Source organism: Sturnira hondurensis, unplaced genomic scaffold, assembly GCF_014824575.4.
Source record: "Sturnira hondurensis isolate 20B ecotype Veracruz unplaced genomic scaffold, ASM1482457v3 Scaffold0016915, whole genome shotgun sequence".
NCBI lineage: Eukaryota > Metazoa > Chordata > Mammalia > Chiroptera > Phyllostomidae > Sturnira > Sturnira hondurensis.
Window position 1 is genome coordinate 634,961 of NW_028089546.1, and position 20,162 is coordinate 655,122.

The window sequence follows — 20,162 nt, forward strand, 5'->3', positions numbered from 1 at the left end:
GTTTTCCAAGTGGTGGTTTTATACCTAGTGAGTGAGGACAGCTCCTGCAGAGGAAGACTTTTGATTCTAAGGGAAACTAATATTCAGAAATGCTAGGTATTAAGTCATGCTTCTAGGGGAGCAGGCTGGAGAAATACCCACCTCTGGAGCTCTTTCTCTGCTTCCCTGGGAGAGAAAAACAAAGATGTGATTCAAGGTTTGTGGTATCCTGAACAATAGTTCAAGAAGTTAGCGTCTCCCTGGCTTAAAAGTATAAAGATTTTTCTAGTCAATTTGCAGCTAATAAAAATCTAATCTGTGGAAAGAACAGAAGGGATACATTGACAAAGCAAAATTGGCCTTTTGTTTTGAGGACATGATTTCACTCTCTTTATTAAATAGGTGAATTAAATGACAGGCCATGACACAGAGGCTTGGAGGTTGCACAGAGCACAAAGAGGTCATCTGGTCTACTTCTCTCATTTTACATAAGAAGGGAAGCTGGAGATGGCAGTGCTTCACCTACAGCCACAAAAGAATTGCTAGGATAGCTACAGCTTGAACTGAGGGCTCAGGTACCTGCCTCTGGACCACATCCTTGAAAACAAACCCAAATCTTACTAAACTAATTTGAATTAACCCCTTTGTGAACAAATAGAAGCCCTGCTGGGGCTGGAAGCCACTAGTAAGAAAAAAATTAAGTTTGATTTGGAGGCCGAAATGAAGTTTCAGTTAACCCCCTGGTCGGTCTAGTAGAAGGGTGCATGTAGACCCAGGTCTTTTCAGACTTATGGTACCTGGATCTGGACCAGGCCTTCTCAGCTGTGGCATTTGCTGACATTTGGGCTGCATTGTTCTCTCTTGTGGGGGCTGTCATGTGCATTGTAAGAGGTTTAGCAGCATTCATGGCCTCTACCCACTAGATGCTAGTGTTAAATCCCCACCCCGAGCTCTGACAACCCAAATTGTCTCCAGACGTTGTCCCCTGGGGTCATTGTTTCCTGTGGTGCTGAATCTTGCTAGCACAGTTGAGAAGTGGTGAATACATATTTGTGTGCCATGCCACATGTTACATTTTGCTCTTGTTTTAGCTTGAGGAAATATCACAATACTTATCTGCTACCCTAAGAATAGAAGCAGAACCTGTCTACTGAGTGGTCCCAACTGGCCTAGACCCTGCTGATGCTCTTTCTGGCCCTGACTTCTTGACTGGACATGCTAGCTTCATTACCAATTTGGATGTGTTTTTGGATCCAGGGAAGCACTTTGCTAAGGTCTGTGAAGATCCCAGGGGATCCTTGATCATCTCTCCGCATGTTGTTTCTCCAGCCTCGACCACAGCCCAAACCCCAGGATGTCACACCAGCGAGAGTCCAAGTCCCTTTCTTGTTCCGGCACATGAGGGCACCTCCTGAGTCTCCCTGTAGGCACAAAAAGCCTGTTACCATCACGATCAGTATCTGAGCCCCAAAGTATTCACTCTTTCCACCCATACAGATGGTCGATGAGTATCAATAACATTTCTTCACTTCTGATAGTTTGGACTGAGGCTTGGAAGCAGGGTTCACATTAGATCCTCATCTGTTGGTGGAGCCTATCAGTTCCGTTTCCTTGTTTCCCATCCTAGGCTTTCATCAAGCATCAGGCTTTCTTCCTTTTCCTGTCTCATCTCACAGGCTCAGAGAAGTCTTGTCCCAAAGCAAAATTGAGCTCAGGTTTTGGTCAGCAGGAGGGATGGAGGGAAAGTAAATTTCCCCTTATACATGAACTGGAAGCCTCTAAATAGGAAAGAGCCAGCCATTCTTGAGAGATATTATTGACATTATCTGTTATGTAGTCATTTGCAAAAAGTGGAAGACCTCCTCTGAATTTACTCTCCCTGGTATAAACAGGTGGTTTAAACTATCCCTTTACTTTGACTCAACCTCTCCTGTCACTCTTGACCCATCTTCAGAGTCCAGTCTTACAACGCTGAGGGAGGCCCTGCCTGGGGCCCACCAGCCCGGCTGCTCCCACCTACCTGACATGCATCTCTCCCTCCATCTGCGAAGCCTGTGCAGAGGAAGGTCCGCCCACTGATGGGTTTCTTCAGGGTTAACAGAGCTGCCGCACACTCTTCCTGGGTCAGAATGGGCAGGTTCACTTCCTGCAAGACTTGTGAGAGGATGCCATCTAGAAAACAGAGATGAGAGCCCCAGCAGGGCACTCGTCCACCCTTTCTGAGTTGGAGGTCCCTGCCCTGTTCAGGCTTGTGTCTTCTGGAAAGACCTGAATTTCTAAGTACATCTTGATATTCTCTGTTTTTGAAAATGTTTACGCATTGTTTTTTTAAAAAAACAGATTAAAATTTCTATTTTCTGATTAGACAACTGAAAGTCCAGATATCTGATTAAGGGTAGGGGCATAGGAATCCTTACCTTCAGTCAGGCGGCCCCAGCCTGCAGTTGTACAAGTCAGTCCAGGCTTAAACCGTTCTCCTGGCTCTGGAAGACACATAGGCCCCACAGACTGGCCTGAAATAAAGAGCAAGGCAGGGCATGGAGGGGAGGACACCAGAAGCCCCTCATCAGCTGGCATCTAAGTGGTTCCCCCATGGTCTTGGAGGAGTTGTGATATTTTTGCCTGACACTTCAGGTGTCACTTGTCAGACAATGAAAGACCCCCTCCTGACTCTGTATAATCCCATATCTGAAGCTACAAGCAAAAGCATTTCAAATAGGGGACCCTCCACCTCAAATCCTTGTCTCTATGTCCTTGACCCTGAATTGTCAGGCATAACATATGCTGTAAGGAATGTGTTATACAACAAATTTATGGAGAACATGGGATAGATAATTCAGAGTGAGCCTGAAATGTTTACCAAAATGGAAGGTGCCGGCCATCTTCAGAAGAGCAATATCATAGTCCATTGGTTTCTTGGTGGAGAAATATGGGTGTATGATGATGCTTTCAATGGTGAGGGTTTGCTCTCCTGGCTCTGTATGGCTCAAATCATGTTTTCCAGCAGTAATGTTCAAAGCTGATGCACTGTTTCTGTGAAGAGGAAACAGTGAAACGAATTGATTTCCTTGAGCCTCTGAGCACAGTTGTAATGGTTGACAAATGGGCCTCCTCAGAGTGGCATGGATGGCTAACTGGGGTCATGGCTGCTGAACAGAGAAAATAAGAATGATTCTAATACTCTTTATTTATTTATTTATTTATCTTTAGAGAGGAAGGGAAGGAGAGAGGAAGGAAACATCAATGTATGGTTGCTTCTCGTGCATCCCCTGCAGGGAACTGGCCCCTGCTGGAAACTGGCCTGCAACCCAAGCATGTGCCCTGACTGGGAATCGAACCGCGATCGTCTGGTTCGCAGGCCCGCGCTGATTCTAATACTCTTAATAAAAATGCAGAGGTTCTCAGTTTGAGTGGGGGAGTAGTAAAGAATGGTTTCGTGGAGTCAATCATGTAATAAATGGAATACTTTGCGATGCTATTTGTAAAATGTCTGAAGATACATATATATCATATATATATCATATCTATATCTATATATATATCTATAGATATATATATCATATCATGATATATATAGATATATAGATATAAAATTCAGGGGCCTAAAGCTAGAGTGGATTTATTTAGCTACCCTAGGTGGTTGCCCCAGCCTCACTATCAGCAAATGACTTGTGATCCCCACTAAGTATGTTGCTTTTTACTGGGAGAGCTCTGATGCATGATGGACGAGTATATTGTCAAGGACATAGTAGCACCATAACTCTCACGTCCCAGAGAGCATGCGCTCTCAGGGCTTTGGAACTGATTACAGCAGTGGGAAGCAGGGATCCTCTCCTTGCCTCCTGTATGTTTGTAATTTAGAGACCTGTCATGACACAGGAAAGACCATACTTTTCCCCTTCCTGAAGCAGAGTTATCTGAAAGAGCTGGATGGGATGAACTGCGATGGATTAAGATCTTTGGGCTTGGCCACATTTTGAGACATTTTCTTCCCCAAAGTGATGAGATTGTTAAAAAAAAATGGGAAGGGCATAATTTTCTCTTGGTGTACTTTCCTGGCTCTTGGCTATATTAAGTACCTAACCTAACGCTTAGCAACTCGCTAGCCCAACCACCTGCCACATCGCAGTGGACTTCTCAGTTGACTCTTCTTCAGACAGTCAACTCTCTGTGGGCAGGAATTAGGTCTCACTCATCTTTGAATCCTTGGTACCCACTAGTGCCCAGCACCAAATAAATATCCAGCAGATGCTTATAGATTTGAAATAGGGCAAATGTGGGCACATGATCTTGATTGCAAGAGCACACAGGAAAGGGGATAAATGATGGAAGTTGGTAGATTGGAGCTCAGAGAGGCAGGATCAATCCTGGAAGAAGCTGTGGGAGTCTTCTTTATGTTTTACTGGCCTCCTTTTGTTCTCTTTCATCCAGTTCTTAAGATGCATTAATGAATTGCATGATTTTTTTCACTGCAATTTAGGGAAACTAGGAGAGAATTTTCACAAATATTATCTCTCTGATACATTTTTCTTACTTGGATATTATTCTTTGTCAACTTCCACTTATATGTAACTCTTCTACTTCCCCAAGAGATGTATGTTTTCCACCAAGTCGAGTGCCCTCTGACAGCATCACTAAGCCTTACTTGTGTTACAATTAAGATGTTCTCTCACCAAAGCATACATCACACAGTTCCTGTTTTGAGAGCTCTTGCTGCATATCCTGAGGGAAAAGAAGGGTGATCTGACCTGTATCCATGTGCTGGGCCTTTCCCTACCTGTTTGCAACGCAGTGAGCAGCTGTAACCACCCACTGCGGTGAGATGATGGTTCCTCCACAGATATGCTTCTGCCTTCGTTTCAGAGACACCTGAAATGCAAAGACCTTAAATAAGAGCGAGTCAATGCCATGGGGTCCCCCAAAACCTGGAGACTGGGCATATTCCGGAAAAATAACCCCAGATGTCTTCTTCACAGATACTAGAAATCAGGGCCTGTGAAGGTGTGAAACCCGTTTCCCTACAGCTCAGAAAAGAGAGCAGTGCTAGAACCACAGCTTGCCAGCCCTGGTTCACAGGAGAGGTGGCTAATTTCAGATAATTGGCTGTAAGCATTTAGTTTGTGTGAATTGTTGGTATTAATTTATTTTTATACTAATGTTGATTCATACTGTTACTCTAACAATATAAATAATGCCTGTCAATGAAGAGGAAGAAAAAGAGTCATCAGGTATAGCAGAGTCCAGATGAACAGGTTTGGGAGAAAGGCAAGGTGAGAGAGCTAAGGGAGGCTTTCAGCGCATGCTCCAGTCCTCCCAAGCCTCTTAGAGAGATAGTCTGGACCTACACTCTTCTGGTACTCTTAACTATTTGACCTCTATAACTTCTTCCAGCCAGTTTTTTTTTGTACCCTGCCCCTATCTTGGTTTATTGTGTTCATGATATTTGATTTGACTCTAAAATTACTTACAGAATACAAGTAATACTTTTAATACCATTGTTGGAATAAGAAAGTAAGTGATTTATTAGAATTGCTCTCTTTTTGACCAAAAATTATTCAATGAATGATTGAGAAAATATTTAATGCAGAGAAAAGGCTAAGAACAGAATAAAGAGCAAATAAGTAAAAGTCAGTGATTCCTCCCTGACTATGACTTGAATAGGGACTTCTGAATTGACTAGCTAACCAACTGACCAAGTAAGGAACTAACTGATCAATCAACTGTTTAACTGAGTAATTAGTTGATCGACCCAGTGAATACAAACTCAGTCAACCAACCATTGCCAAATATCTACTCACCTAAAAATTAATATGACTGACTCAAGAGAAGTACAAATAAAGAGCTTTCACTCTGCTTGCATAATTAAATGGCAAGAATACAGAATGGCTCCAAGGGTAAAGAAAGTTGGAAGATCTTCAAAGACAATAAATGTAAACACCATTGGCTAGGGACAGAAGCACAGGGACATTTCTATGGCATGGGAGGTTCAGGAATTAGACTGAGACAGAATTCTTAGGATATTGGCTATTAAGAAGGCAGTAGCCTTGATTATTTCCTGAGAGGTCCTATGGTATAGGTACAAATCTTATACCTCGGGCACAGAGTAGACCTTTGAATAGGACACCTTTAGCTCTCCTGCTCGTCTTTAACTATAAAGATATAGTTATCTTTATATTTATAATGATATAAGTTTATTTTTAATATATGTATTGAATCAGAACATTATTTTTTTATTGTAAATTTAAACATTTTTCATCTTCTTGAAGTGGGATTTTTGTCTTAGGGGTTGAGAGTTTGGGATGGCATTTTCAATTTTTGGAACAAGGCAATATGCATTAACTATTCTGGACACACTTTTGCTGGACCTTAACTTGTCCACACCGTGAGGGACTTGAATCCTTGCACACACTCATGAGATCTCTGGTGATGAGCTGGGCAGAACGGAGCACACTGATGAGGGGCATGTGATTCTAAGAGATCCAATCCCAAGACAGCTTACAGTTCACCTGAGAATGCTGAGTCTTACCTGCCATGGGTAGGAGCCCTTTACTGCTTCGCTTCCCCCAACAATGCGACTAAAAATGTTAAGGTAATTCCAAGGCTGTGTCTTTACCAGACTCTGCCCACAAGTGGGAGCTGGGGAAAAGAAAAGAATAAATAAAAGTAGTGATTAGATAGCTTCTAACACTGAGGAATATGGGGAACTCTTCTGAGCAAGAAAAAAACTGTAGGACATGGATCATGTCGAAAGATTACAAAATGGTTTTGAGTTAATGGTGGGATTTGCTGTCATTGGCAGGACAAAGGATTATTCAGCTTTTTGTCACACAGAACATGCATATCATGACATAAAGATTAAGAACCATGAGGTAGATCTCCCCTGGGTCAGCAGGGGTGCAGCCCCCTTTGCTTCTGAGCAATCTGGATTCTTCGAGGCTCCTCACAGCACTCTGTACTGCTATGATATTAGTTATATGCATTATGGTTGTTTCTGTGTCTTTGAACCTAACTAGACAGTGGGCTCCTCAAAGGTATGAACTTAACCTTAGAAATACCCATATCCACAATATCTAACACAGAGAATGAAGTTCAACTTCCTGAGGCATAGAAGTTGCTCAGTTAATCCATCCATAATCCAGATTATGGGTGATGCCATAATCTGCCTGAAATTATCATTGTGTGCGCATCATCTCTGCTCCACCCAAGGGGCTGAGTCTGAGACCATGTTCTGTGGTACCTGACGTACAGTCAGATATTGGATTTATTCTCTCTGAAGGTAGAAAGTAGCAGATTATTCAAGGAGAGTGAAGTGCAGAGAAGACTGTCCTGATTCACATACACACCATACTTGTGTTAGGATGGATGAGTTGCCAGTTAATAGAAGAAATAACTCTTTTGTCCTTGTGGAAAAGACTTTGTCCCTGAAAGTTTCATTTACTTATTTATCCTCAATTTTTTGACTCCTCAGCTAAGAGATTAAAGGGTAGGATTAAAGATGTTTGAAACTGCCTGGTCACTCACTGTCTTCTGTCCCTACTGCAGATCATTGGTTTCTACATGTTTTCTAGGAAGGCCTGGAAGGCCCTGGCTCATAATCACCTTACTTCTTTGCTTAGCTGAGTCCTCTGATCCTTGTTCTTTGCTTGGAGATCGCCTTGACTGAGAAGTCTTCTTTAATTTCTCTTCTTTCCTCTATAGTATTCTTTTTTCCTCTCCCCTTTTATAATTTTGCTGTGCAATATTATGATAGTGAATTGCTTGTCTGTCTTCCTCATTGGACTGTGAACTACTTGAGGAAAAAAAAAAAAACTACGTCTTTACTTATCTCTGTATTTCCAAGGTTTGGCACAATTCCTGGCATCAAGTAGACACTTAGAAAAGTTGAGTGGATGAACCAAAAGTTTTCCTTGAGAACATACCCTTGAGAGCACAGCTGTTTAGATTAATATGTTAAAATATACAAAACTCTTTCGAATAATGTCTCCTTTAGCCCCTCCCCCATTCTGCACCTGTGGATTGAGCACTACTATCCCCACACTGTAGATGAGAAAACAAAGAATTGAAGAGATGCATGGCTAATTAATTCATGGCAAAGCATGGATGCAACACTAGCCTTTCGTTTCTGAACCTACTGCAGCCGTGACATTAGGATCAAAAGCTGATTTTCTGTTTCAGCTGAATGAATCATAAATAAAATACTGCAGATATAAAATATACTATTTTCTGAACTCACTAGAGTAGAAACAGAAAACATGATGGTTCTGAGGGCTGGCACAGCTCTGACTGCAGAGAACTGTTCTCAGCTTTCACTGGAGGCAAAAAGACCATTTATAATACACTACAGTGTACATGCTTCATATTTCCCAGCATGGCAGTTTTCCAAAATATTAAAAATGCTTCCAAATTTGTGCTATTTCCTGAATTTGTTCCATGAATGAGGATGGGACTGTGCAATATGTCCAACTAAGTGAACAATCCCAGTTTTTTCTAGATCAATGCAACTTGTACAAGTTGTATTCTACAAATGTCTTTCCCAGTTTTATATGCTGATTTCAGGAGGAAAGTCCAAAATAATTACATGAAAAACAATTAGGTCTCCACAATATGTTTGCTTCTCCAGTTTTCCCAAAGAAGTATGGAGTGGAGTGATGATGCTCAGTGCCAGCAAAGGTTATTCCTTCAGACAAAGATAATTATAGAGATTGTTTGCAACTTACCTTTGGAAGGAGAAATACTTGCAGATTTATCTTGTGCCAAACAGATCATTATGAGTAGTAAAACCAGCTTATTCTTACTCATAGGCATTTTGAGATTCAGAGTTTCTTCCTGAAATTTTAAAGAGACTAAGGAGAACCAAAATAGAAAGCCTTGTGAGACCAGCAAAAAAAAGCCAATTTAAAAGGAGGTTATTTGTTAACTAAGACTTGAGGCATTCAACCATGTCCATATGATGTTTCTGAATGTGGTTTCTTGTGAAGACCTTTGTACAATGTGGGAGTCAACTGCAGAAGCATAATCTTGATTGAGCAATATTACACGCCCCATTACACTAATACCAATTCACTGTTCCTCTGAGTCTGTCAGGCTAGCTAAGTGGTTGGTGTTTAAGGTTTTCATTTGCAAACATTGCTTACTTCTTAGTATAAGTTACCACTTTCTACAATAGGATTGGATATCAAAGTTGTCCATGTTTGCAAGAATGGACTTTACTACATGCTCGCAAACAGCCCATGAGAATATGCTAAAACATTTTTTTCTGTCTCTTATTTTCCAAATGTAAATGAGTGGTCCTAATTATGGGTTAGAGAAGAAGGGGAAAGGAAAGATAATTTGGTAGCCCAGTCAGGAAGTCACTCATTTAGGGTGCTGCCCACTTGGGCCAGTGGTGATCCTGCATTCTGTCGCTACTGTTTGGCATTTACACAAGGTGACCACTAAGTCTCCTTTACCGCTACACCTGGTGGGTGACGTAGCAGGGGTGAAGTGCAAGTCCTCTTCCCTGGCCGAGTTTGTGCCACAAGGTTAATGTGTGAGAAACAGCTGTGGATTGGCTGGTGCTATCAGTGACCACTTAGGAATATGAGACTTTTCTGTCAACTTTTACAAGTTACCTACCCCAAATGGAATCCCCTAACTTCTTTGTGGCAGTTATGGCCTTTGTACCGAATAAATCTATTTGAAAAATCTGAACACATACAAATAACATAAATGCAAAACAGAGAAGTTTTAAAATCTAAAATTTGTGAGAACTGTAAATTTAAGAAACAGTCAAGACTGTGTCCTTACAGAAAGAAGGACACTCAAAAGTCCCAGTTGTTTATTCCTTTGTTCACAGAAGATGTTTCCTTTAAGCTCTTGTATCAGCACACACAGTGTCTTGTATCAGCGATTCCACAACATGACTGTCAGTACGTATCAGCACACTCAGTAACAACATGAGCTGGTCAGTAAAGCTTTGATTCTCTCATCTCTTCAGAGTGTAATCTGTTATTCCTCTTACTGCTAGAAATCTTTCATCTTCAGGAACAGTGTACCAGGATCTGAAAAGAAAGGAGTAATTCTCCTTCCCTTACCTTATGAGTCTTAGAATGCAAATGGTAGGATTTCCATAAGGCCAGCTATCCAAGCCTCCTAAGGTCCTAGGGATTATAATAAATTGTACTTTGTAGTAGTACCTTGCAGACAGGGATATATTAACTTCCATGGCAAAAATATAACCTCTCTCCTCATTTAATGTTTGTGGGAGATTTTTTTATTGTCCCAAATTGTCTAGTTTTCTGGCTTTCTCACTCACCTCCATCTTCCCTGACCCCCTTCCTCCCTCAGACCACAAAGTCTGATCTTCATAAAAGCTATCCAGGAGAAAGCCTGCAGAGGATGCAGCATAACACGAAGTCTTCACCTAGAATTTGGGGACTAGTTCTGGTGCAAATACAGGTGTAGACACAACCCGTATTTAATTTCTCTCTTCTATCTTCTTCATTCCAGTGTGTGATTTTTTTTTCTTTTTCTGCCTTTGCAGAGTCCTGCATCGGGAAAATCCATATACCATTTCCTTCTTCCTTCTTTCGTTTGCTTAAGTTTATTTCTCTGCTGACCATCTTCTGTGTCTACTACTGCTGGGAACACCCTTCTCACTCTTCCTTTGCCAACATTCCTGGAATTCCTGGACATAACTAAAGTTTTTCTTTTCACAGGAATCCTGCCATTTGCATTCTAAGGCTCATAAGGTAAGGGAAGGGGAATTACTTCTTTCTTTTCAGTTTCCCTCTGTTTCTCCTGTCGTTGCCAAATTGTCTCCTCCCTTTTAAGACCGGATATTTTAAAACAACACCTTCATTGTTTTTGATTGCCCTCATGGTGTTCTCTGATTTTCCTTAATTATTTTACAGTTGAACTCACAGCCTCTATCTTTCCCTTGCCTTCAGTTTCGTGTCCCCTCCTGTGACAACAGGAGCTAAACAGGTGTCTATAAAGACAATTGGCGACTCTCATCCAGGGTTTGGATTAAGCTGGCAGCTTGAGAACACGCCACATCAAACAAGAATCATTTTCAGTGTTTTCCTTTGGTAGGAACTTATGAGGGAATATCTGGGCCCAAGGGGCATAATCCAGGTGGCTGGTAACATCCAGGAAGAATGAGAAGCAGACAGGTCCAGATATCCAGCCCCTAGGACTTGCTTCCTGACAGTATGTCCTGTCTCTATCTCAGGGCCACTGAGTTGGCTGTGGTAAATGTTTATGTCATTCATATAAAGGCTAGTAGATAATCAGAAGTACAAAGCTGAGCAAACAATAAGAAAGAGCTAATCATTGAGGGGGGAAAAAAGCAAGACCATGAAAGGGAGGCACTACCTGTAATCATCAGAAGATCCAACTCTCAAGGAAATGAGGTGGTAAATTAATTAGAATAAAGACTTTAGAACAATACAATTTATATACTCAGAGGAATATCAGAAACTATTGCATAGTAGGAACCAACTTGAGATAGTAGAAAATAAAAAGGTATTGTTGGAATAAACAACAAGCCCTCAGCAGGTGGGTTAAACATCAAAACAGACACAAGAAAGATACTCTAGTGAGAAGGAAATATGCCCAAGGTGCAGCCCAAAATGTCAAAGAGATGGAAAGAATGAAAGGAAGATTAAGAGGTGGAGAAGATAGATCACGAAGTTCCAGCAACCAGCTAGTGGGAGTGGCAGGAGAGAGAGTGAGAATGGAGGAGTGGGAATGGAACAGCAATACAAGTGAAAGAATTAAAGAAAAAATTCAGTGCTGAACATAGACAAGAATCCTCAGGTAGAAAGGTCCCCTTAAGTACAAGTTGTAAAGAAGGACAAGAAAGCACTGTTGTCAAAAGTGTGTGATAAAATATAGAGCATATCATCAAAAGTTTCTATAAATAATAACAATGAGCTACAGAAGAAAAAACATTGACATCAGACTTTTCATCAGCAACATGGGAGGCAGGAAGATAAGGAAGCAACTCCAAGTTGTGAGATGGAAAGTTATTATGTATGTAGAATTTATACTTAAATGATATGTTATTCAAGCAGGAGGGAATATAAAGACATTTTTATGGCATGGAGGAACTCAGCAATTTTACCAATCACAAGTCGTATCTTTTTGGATGAAGAACAAGAGAACCTAAGGGCAAGAGTGAGCAAAGGAACAAATAAAGGTCTAAATAATTGTGGGTAAGAAATAATCATTTGAGCCGAGTATCCTAATGATGTAACAAACAAGGTGGGGAGTGGTGAGAGAAGGAAGGGAGGGAGATGTAGGCATGCTCAGATCTTTCTCTAATTTGATGGTAGAATATAGAAACTAATTAATTCCAGAGTTGGTAAGAAAATGTGAATGCAGTGTTAAAGCTTGAAGAGTTTTAACTATTAGAGGAGTAGAAATAAGATGCATGTATTCAATTTTTAGATTAAACATAGTGTAAAGAAAATTGATTCAACCTAAGTAAAACGAATAATGATAGTGAAACATGGTAAATAAAAAACTTGAATCAGATCTGTAATATTAAATCATGTTCACAGCATATAAACAAATTTGATCATATCAACAATTAATTCAGGAGTGAGGGAATGTGTACTCTGAGATACTATTGATGGGAAATAAATTGACATATTTTAGAAGGCTTTATAAAAGAACAGATGTCATTCACATGACAGTTATAGCAGTACTTAAACATTTGTATACCTAATTACAGTGTTTAAATTATTTAAATAAAAATTTGATAAGAATGAGAAATTTTTCTTTTCTTTTCTTTCTTTCTTTCCTTCTTTCTTCCTTTCTTTCTTCTTGTTGTTCAGTTATAGTTGTCCTGCCCTTTTCCCCATTGCTCTTCCCTTCCCTGTCTCCCTCCATGCCCATGGTCAATCCCCCACATTGTTCCCTTGAGTCCTCTATTCATGAAAAATTGAAAAATCAACAACCATAATGCAAGGCTTTCCGAAATTGGTAGGTAAAATAAAAAATAAAAAATAATTGATCTACTAGATTACTAACCTAAAGCACAAATTTTAAAATTATGCTCATTTTCTTTAAATGTAATTTGGCAGTATGTATAGGAATTGAAGTTATGCAAACCTTTTGAACCAGTAATTTTACTTTGTAGACTACATCCAGGGAAACTAAGTGGTGTATGAGCACAGTGAAGCATTAGCAGGGTTATAGATAAATAGGTAATTTGAAGTACTTTGAATCGTTACAAAGAATGAAGGAGATTAATACATACTTACATGGAGTTATCTAAAAAACATTTTAAACAAAAAACGCAACTTCAGAACTATACAGACAGTAACATTGCTTATGGAAAACCACGTGGAAATGAGGAACAAGGAAGAAATTCTTGGCTTATGTGGAAAGGGAGATTGGGAGAAAGATAAATATAGGGCAGAGGAAGGAATGATTGCAGTAACTGCATCTCTGTGTTTAAAGAGTCCAGTCTTGGGGTGGGATGGAATCTGTATGGTAAGTGGGAAATGCCAAGGCTGATGAATTAAGTTGTGGGTCACTTTTACACAAAGGTGTCATGGTTTGTCCTGCAGCTCTCTGAGGTGCCGCTAAGTATGAACCACAGGACAGTGGTTCTAGGTCAGAGCTGCTTCTCAGGAATATCACAGATGATTAAAGCATAGCCTACATTAACTCTGTTGCTCCAAGTCAAGTTTCAAAATGAATTAGATCTATGCACTGAGATACTCGTATGCAAATAATGAAGGGGATAAATGAAGCCTCTGAGACCTTAATGAACATCTCGGGCAGCACGGTGGTGTAGGTGTGTGTGAACACACCTAATTATTCCCATCTCGTTATGTTCCTCCCACTGGGTCTTCAGAGGAATGCTAGCAAACCTGTGCATGTCTGGTGTGAGGTACTTAACGTCTTGTATTCCAAACGGTCCTAATTCCTGCATAAAGAAGCCCTGTTATACAGAGATGATTCCTGGAGTCTCTCCTCCTTATAATATTTGACCAGCAGGTAAGACTTGTTATTGATTTTTAAATGTCTTGTGCATTTGTAGTAGAAGCTAATGGTTGCTTATTTAAAATGTATTCTCATTCATTTATTGCCACCCACTTTAGGTGTTTTGACGTAACATCATCTCATTTAACAGTGATTATGAGAGGTAAATTTTCTATTACTTTTTAAAAATAAGGAAATTGAGTCTCAGGTGGGTTATATAACTTTTCCGGATCACCCAGCTGTTCATTGGCAGATCTGGAATTTATCCCCCAGAGCTTTTGGCTCTGAAATTTTATTTTACTTTGATTATAGCACTGTGTGCTGTGCTTTCCACATCATGCCAGTACTCATGTTTTGAATTTGAGTCTTTCATATGCTTATTTTCTCCTAAAAATAGAAGATTTATTCCATATTTGTGTCTTTTAAACCTCTGACACAACCCTAGGACTAATTAATGAGAAGAGAAATTTCATATTCTTACATTAATGTGTCAAATTAATTCATATAAAAGGTGATTCAATACAGTGGTTTTAATGATCATTGCATAGAGTACATGTTTTTCATCATAGTAGTGGTGAGTGGTAGGGTTCTGGTAGTTATTTACCTCTGTATATTGTAAAAAAAAATTTTTGATGTTGGCATCCTTTAAAAAGTAGCAAACAGTCCATGTAGCAGTTCAGGAGTCAGCACATGGTTAACTCCATTGCTTTCAAAAACTGCCATTTTTTCTCTCTCAAGTAACAGGCTTATGCTATTTGATAGTCGTAGTTCCAATGTATTATTTGATATTTGATAATATTTTTGATTTGATAGTACCTCCTAATTCTTTTCAGTGTTTGGTACTTGTTTATTTAGTGACCTGGCTTGCCTCTTACTGAGTTGATGGGTTGACCTCAAAACTATGGGTCGTTAGGTTGAGCTTCTCTTTTTAAAAACCTTATGTTGGCATTGTCACCACATTTCTCTTGACTCAGCTTCACATTCACCTCTAACCCATCAAGTGCTTCAGTAACCTTGATTACTGCCACCTTGGCCAGCACCATATTGCACCTAGACTACTACAGCATTCTAACAGGTCTTTCAGTTAACTCCTACTTCTCTGCAATTTAGTCCCCTTAGAGTAAGGATCAGAGTTACCTTGTTATGTGAATTAAAATGTCACATTGTTTACAATTTTGCATTGTCTTCCTGTTTGCACTTAGGGTAATGTTTAAACTCCCATCATTGCTCCTGCCTAGTTCTGGAGTTAATCTTGTTTTGCTCTTTTCATCCTCATTGGCTTGCTTTTCTTCAAATGTACAAAGCTGTCATTTCTCAGGGCTCTTGCACTGGCTGGTGCTCTTCCCTTCTACCTAGTATAGTTGGTTTGTGTCATTTATGCTTTATTTTAAATGCTCCTGCGCAGAGAGATTTCTCCTGACCAGTTTAAAATTAGCTACGCAGCTCACATGGGTCTAAACCCTTATCTGCAGCTATGCCTGCACAGCTGTTAAAGCACAAGGTCCTCAGTTGGGGAGACTGGAACTGTCTCTAGACTGTTTCAGTTCTGCTGAAGCTTACTTTGCTGATCATCAGCTCTCATGTCATTTTTAGTTTGGTGGAGGTTTCCTTTATTACATGGAAGCTCATTTCTGCATTCTGAACATTTAAAAATACTTAACTTATGAATTTATCTAAATAGTTTGTTGAAAACATTTTAGGCTATTTTATGTTCACAGTATTGCTTAAAATGGAAATCTGCTTTCGTTTTAGTTTTTGCACTCTTTTTAATAAACCCACTCAAGTTTTTGTTAGGTGAACTTTCATTTGTTATGTATTACTTTTTGTTCTCACATGGTTGGCTTAAGATAAGCATGCAGGCATTTTGTCAGCATATTCTAATAATTTGTTATTCATACATTCAGCCACTGTAATACAATGGATCCTTGTGTTAGGTCTGTGTAGTGCCTAAAGTATAGTTAATGACCCATAGCGGATTTATTTCTCCTGTTGCTCTCAGGATTACACTCTACATGCAGCTTCATTTACAGCCCATCTGTAACTACATTAATCAGGTTAAGATATGTTATGCTCTTGTACCAAATTAACTCTGGAAACTCAGTGTGGTCCAATACAACATAGGTTCATTTGTCACCTCTAGTGTATTCCAGTGTATTCTCCACATTCCCTCAATTTGCAGACTGGTGGAGGTAGTACTATTTTATAATGGTTTCATGTAGAATATGGCACTGGAAGAGAAGAGTTGTCTACTGGTAATTTAATTTGATCCAGAAGAGACCCATAGTTCACTGGCATACATACTTTACAGTCTCATCTAACTATGAGGGGTCTGGGAATAGTGGTCTTAAATGTGGTCAAGAAATAGGTGCAATTGGATATTGCTAAACACTGTCATATGATCAATCACTTGACCTCTCTGGTTCTCATCAGGTTCTCAATGCATCATCGCTGTATATGTTTGTTCATAACTTAATCAAAGAATGCAAACATGAGCACTGTGTTCTGATCTGCCTCATTGGTCTCTTGTGAGGATCTTTGGCCTTATGTTAATGGACATTAATATTCTCAAATTATGTGGAATATAAATGTGTTTGGAAACATTTGTAAAATCTAAGCATTAGAGAAAAGTGAAATCTATGTTTTGGTTTTTAATATCTTGAATGGTAAATACAGTGATTCTAAGATTATTTAATTTGTTGTAATATCCACCAGTTTTTATTTCAATAGGCATTGTTCCAGATAAGATGAAGACTGAAAACCACACAATGGTGAAAGAATTCATTATTTTGGGGTTAACAAATGACCCTTTACTTTGTTCCATCCTCTTTGTGGTTTTCCTAGGAATATATGTTGCTACCGTTTTGGGCAATATCAGCATAATCATGTTAATCCAAGGAAGCCCTCAGCTTCACACCCCGATGTACTTTTTCCTGAGACATCTGGCCTCTTTGGACATTGTGTATTCCACATCAATCACACCTATTATGATTGTGAGCTTTCTAAAAGAGAGAACTATGATCCCTGTCACTGGCTGCATAGCCCAGCTCTCTTCTGCAGTTACACTTGGGACAACTGAGTGCTTCCTGCTGGCTGCCATGGCCTATGATCGCTATGTGGCCATCTGCTCGCCACTGCTCTACTCCACACACATGTCTCCCAGGGTCTGTATCATCCTATTAGTTGTTTCCTATCTGGGTGGATGTGTGAATGCTTCAATATTTACGGGCTGCTCAACGAGTCTGACTTTCTGTGGACCTAATAAAATCAACCATTTCTTCTGTGACCTTCTACCCCTAGTGAAGCTTTCTTGTACCCATATTTATGTTGCTGAAATATCTCCTGCCATCTCATCTGGGTCAATCGTTGTACTCACACTGTTTGTCATAGTCATTTCATACCTGTACATCTTCCACTCCATCCTGAAGATGCGCTCTACTGGGGGAAGGCACAAGGCCTTTTATACGTGCACCTCCCACCTCACTGCAGTTACTCTCTACTATGGAACTGTTACCTTCGTTTATGTCATGCCCGAGTCCAGCTACTCAACTGACCAGAAAAAAGTGATGTCTGTGTTCTACACGGTGGTGATCCCCATGTTGAACCCTCTCATCTACAGTCTGAGGAACAGAGATGTGAAGGAGGCCCTGAGAAAATGGATGGCGAGAAGACATTGGTCTTGTTGAAAGAAATTCAGTGTGATTCCAGAAACTGCAAAATGATAGTGTTTGGGAACACATGATGGATGTTTATGTTGTCTGCTAGCCCTATCCTTTTATGTGAAGAACTATCTCAAAAATAAAGTACTAGTTTGTTAATTAATGATAACTTTTATTTATAATTTTCTAGTCACCAAATATATCATTTTTATGAAAATCTGCTGATCTTAAATTAAATGTGTGTAGTTTAGGGTTCAGATACATAGATAATATAGTTTCACTTTATCTCTCCTTTGTTCATTATTTAGGAAGTCTATGATTACAGGGTGTCTCCTTTTTTGTTAAGTTAAATATCTTTAGAAAGTCTTGTATGTTAGCCTCTTAGAAAGCATTATGTCCTAAATGGAAGTGCAACTGTTGGTGTATGAACAGTCCAGGTCACTTTCTCTGGAGGACTTGGCCCCTCTTATACAGGGTTATCATAAACTTTGGTTAGTGATCCCACAGTGTTGCCAGTGGGAGACTCAATCCAGGTCACACTGAAAGAACCCTCAAAGCTTAGCTTTGAAAGTTATTTAAAAACTATCATAAATGTTCTTATCACACATGAAAAATAATTACCTGAGGAGATGGAGGTGTTAACTAACTATATTGTAATAATTTTACTATCTCTGTTTATACACACACACATATATATGCACACACACTCTGGTTTCTCTTCAGATTGTATAAATCTTTCGCCATTTACCATTTTACTAAATATACATATCTGTTAAATTTGATGCATATATCTCAAATTATCACATTGTAGGCCTTAAACTTATACATTTTGTGTGTCAATATCTCAAGGAAGATGGGAAAAGACAGACATAGGAAGCCTGAATAGACCAATCACATAAACCAATTGAATTAAATAGTCAAATACCTCCCAATACAGAAAAGCCCAAGAAAATTTGGCTTCATGAGTGAATTCTACCAAACATTTAAAGAAGAATTAATGCTAATTCTTAGACTCTTTCAAAAACAATAGAAGAAAAGGTAACAAACAGTGCTAGACTCATTTTGTGAGTCCAGCATCATCCTTAGAACAGTGCCATACAAATAGACTACAGGAGTCTTCTTCTTCGTGATTATCCTATGTATCCACTTGGTGACCATTCTAATCCTAGCACACGCTTTTCCTCTAAGATTAGAAACAAAGCAGCAATGCTCAGTCTTGCCACTTCTATTCACCATAGTACTGGTCTTGGCCAGAACAATTACACAAGAAAAATACATAAAAGGTATCCAAATCTGAAAGGAAGAGGTAAAATTGTCCCTGATGTCATGATCTTACATAGAGAAAACTCCAAAGACTCTATCAAAAAACTGTTTGAATAAACAAATTCACTAAAGTTGCAGGGTACAACATCAACATACAAAAATCACTTGCAGTTATTCACTAACAGCAACTGTCTCAAAAAAGGCACGAGGAAACAATCCCATTTACAAGAACAACCAAAAGAATAAAATATCTAAGAATAAAGTTAACTAAGGAGGTGGAAGAATTGTGAAAATTTCAAAATATTGAAAAAAGAGATTAAACAAGACTCAGACAAAGGTAAAAACATCCTTTGTTTTGGGGTTGGAAGACTTACTATTGTTATAATATCCATACTACCCTAAGCAGAATCAGTGCATTCCTATCAAAATCCCTTCAGAAGTTTTATAGAAATAGAAAAAATTCTAAATTTCTGTGGAACCACAAAAAACTCCATGGCCAAAATAATCCTGAGAAAGAAGGACAAAGCTGTAAGGCGTTACACTTCCCGATTCCAAATATATTACAAAAGCACCATAACTAAAACAGTATGGTACTAGGACAAAGGCAGACATACAGACCAATGAACAGAAAAGCACAGTTTACAATCGCCAAATGCTGGAAGCAACCTAAGTACCCATCAGTAAATGAATGGATCGAAAAACTGTGGCACATTTACATAATGGAATATTATACAGCAGGAAGAAAGAAGGAGCTCCTACCTTTTGTGACAGCATGGGTGGAACTGGGGAGCATTATGCTGAGTGAAATAAGCCAGGTGGTGAAAGACAAATACCATATGATCTCACCTTTAAGTGGAACCTAATCGACAAAACAAACAAGCAATCAGAATATAACCAGTGACATTGAAATTAAGAACAAACTGTCAGTAACCAGAGGGGAGGTTGGTAGGGATAATGGCAGGGGAAGGGGGAAGGGTTTTCAGGAACAACTATAAAGGATACATGGACAAAACCAAGGGTGTGTGGGATCAGGGGAGGGAGGTGGGGATGGCTGGAGTGGGAGGAGAGGTGGGAAAATGGAGATTACTATACTTAAACAACAATTACTCTTCTTAAAAAAAGTTTTCCCTTGATTCATGAATTATTTGGAAGTGTGTTTTTTAGTCTCTAGAATATGTGCATATGTTTGTTTCATGGGAATGGAATATCAGCTGTCTTTTATTATTGATTGTACATTTACTGAACTTTGATTAGATAAAGTTGATCAGTATGTATTTTGAAAGCACT

General features: G+C 39.4%; 2 protein-coding genes across 2 annotated transcripts; one reads left to right on the top strand and one right to left on the bottom strand.

Moving 5' to 3' along the window:
• Positions 1–404: 404 nt before the first annotated feature.
• On the bottom strand, positions 405–9,015 carry OVCH2 (ovochymase 2). Its single transcript, XM_037067003.1, has 7 exons — positions 8,697–9,015; positions 6,506–6,615; positions 4,757–4,848; positions 2,840–3,012; positions 2,397–2,492; positions 2,000–2,151; positions 405–1,400 (listed from the first exon to the last, which is right to left on the bottom strand). Exons 1-7 carry the CDS (start codon positions 8,782–8,784, stop codon positions 1,149–1,151), a joined length of 963 nt encoding a protein of 320 aa, XP_036922898.1. The 5' UTR covers positions 8,785–9,015; the 3' UTR covers positions 405–1,148.
• Positions 9,016–9,629: 614 nt separating this feature from the next.
• LOC119001585 (olfactory receptor 481-like) lies at positions 9,630–17,639 on the top strand. Its single transcript, XM_037066991.1, has 2 exons — positions 9,630–9,638; positions 16,701–17,639. Exons 1-2 carry the CDS (start codon positions 9,630–9,632, stop codon positions 17,637–17,639), a joined length of 948 nt encoding a protein of 315 aa, XP_036922886.1.
• Positions 17,640–20,162: the final 2,523 nt, after the last annotated feature.

Coding starts and splice junctions, on each gene's coding strand:
- OVCH2 (XM_037067003.1), bottom strand. CDS start 8,784: ATGCCTATGAGTAAGAATAAGCTGGTTTTACTACTCATAATGATCTGT. Junction 4,849..6,505: donor AGGGCTCCTACCCATGGCAG/GTAAGACTCAGC, acceptor TTTGCATTTCAG/GTGTCTCTGAAACGAAGGCA. Junction 3,013..4,756: donor GCTCACTGCGTTGCAAACAG/GTAGGGAAAGGC, acceptor TCCTCTTCACAG/AAACAGTGCATCAGCTTTGA.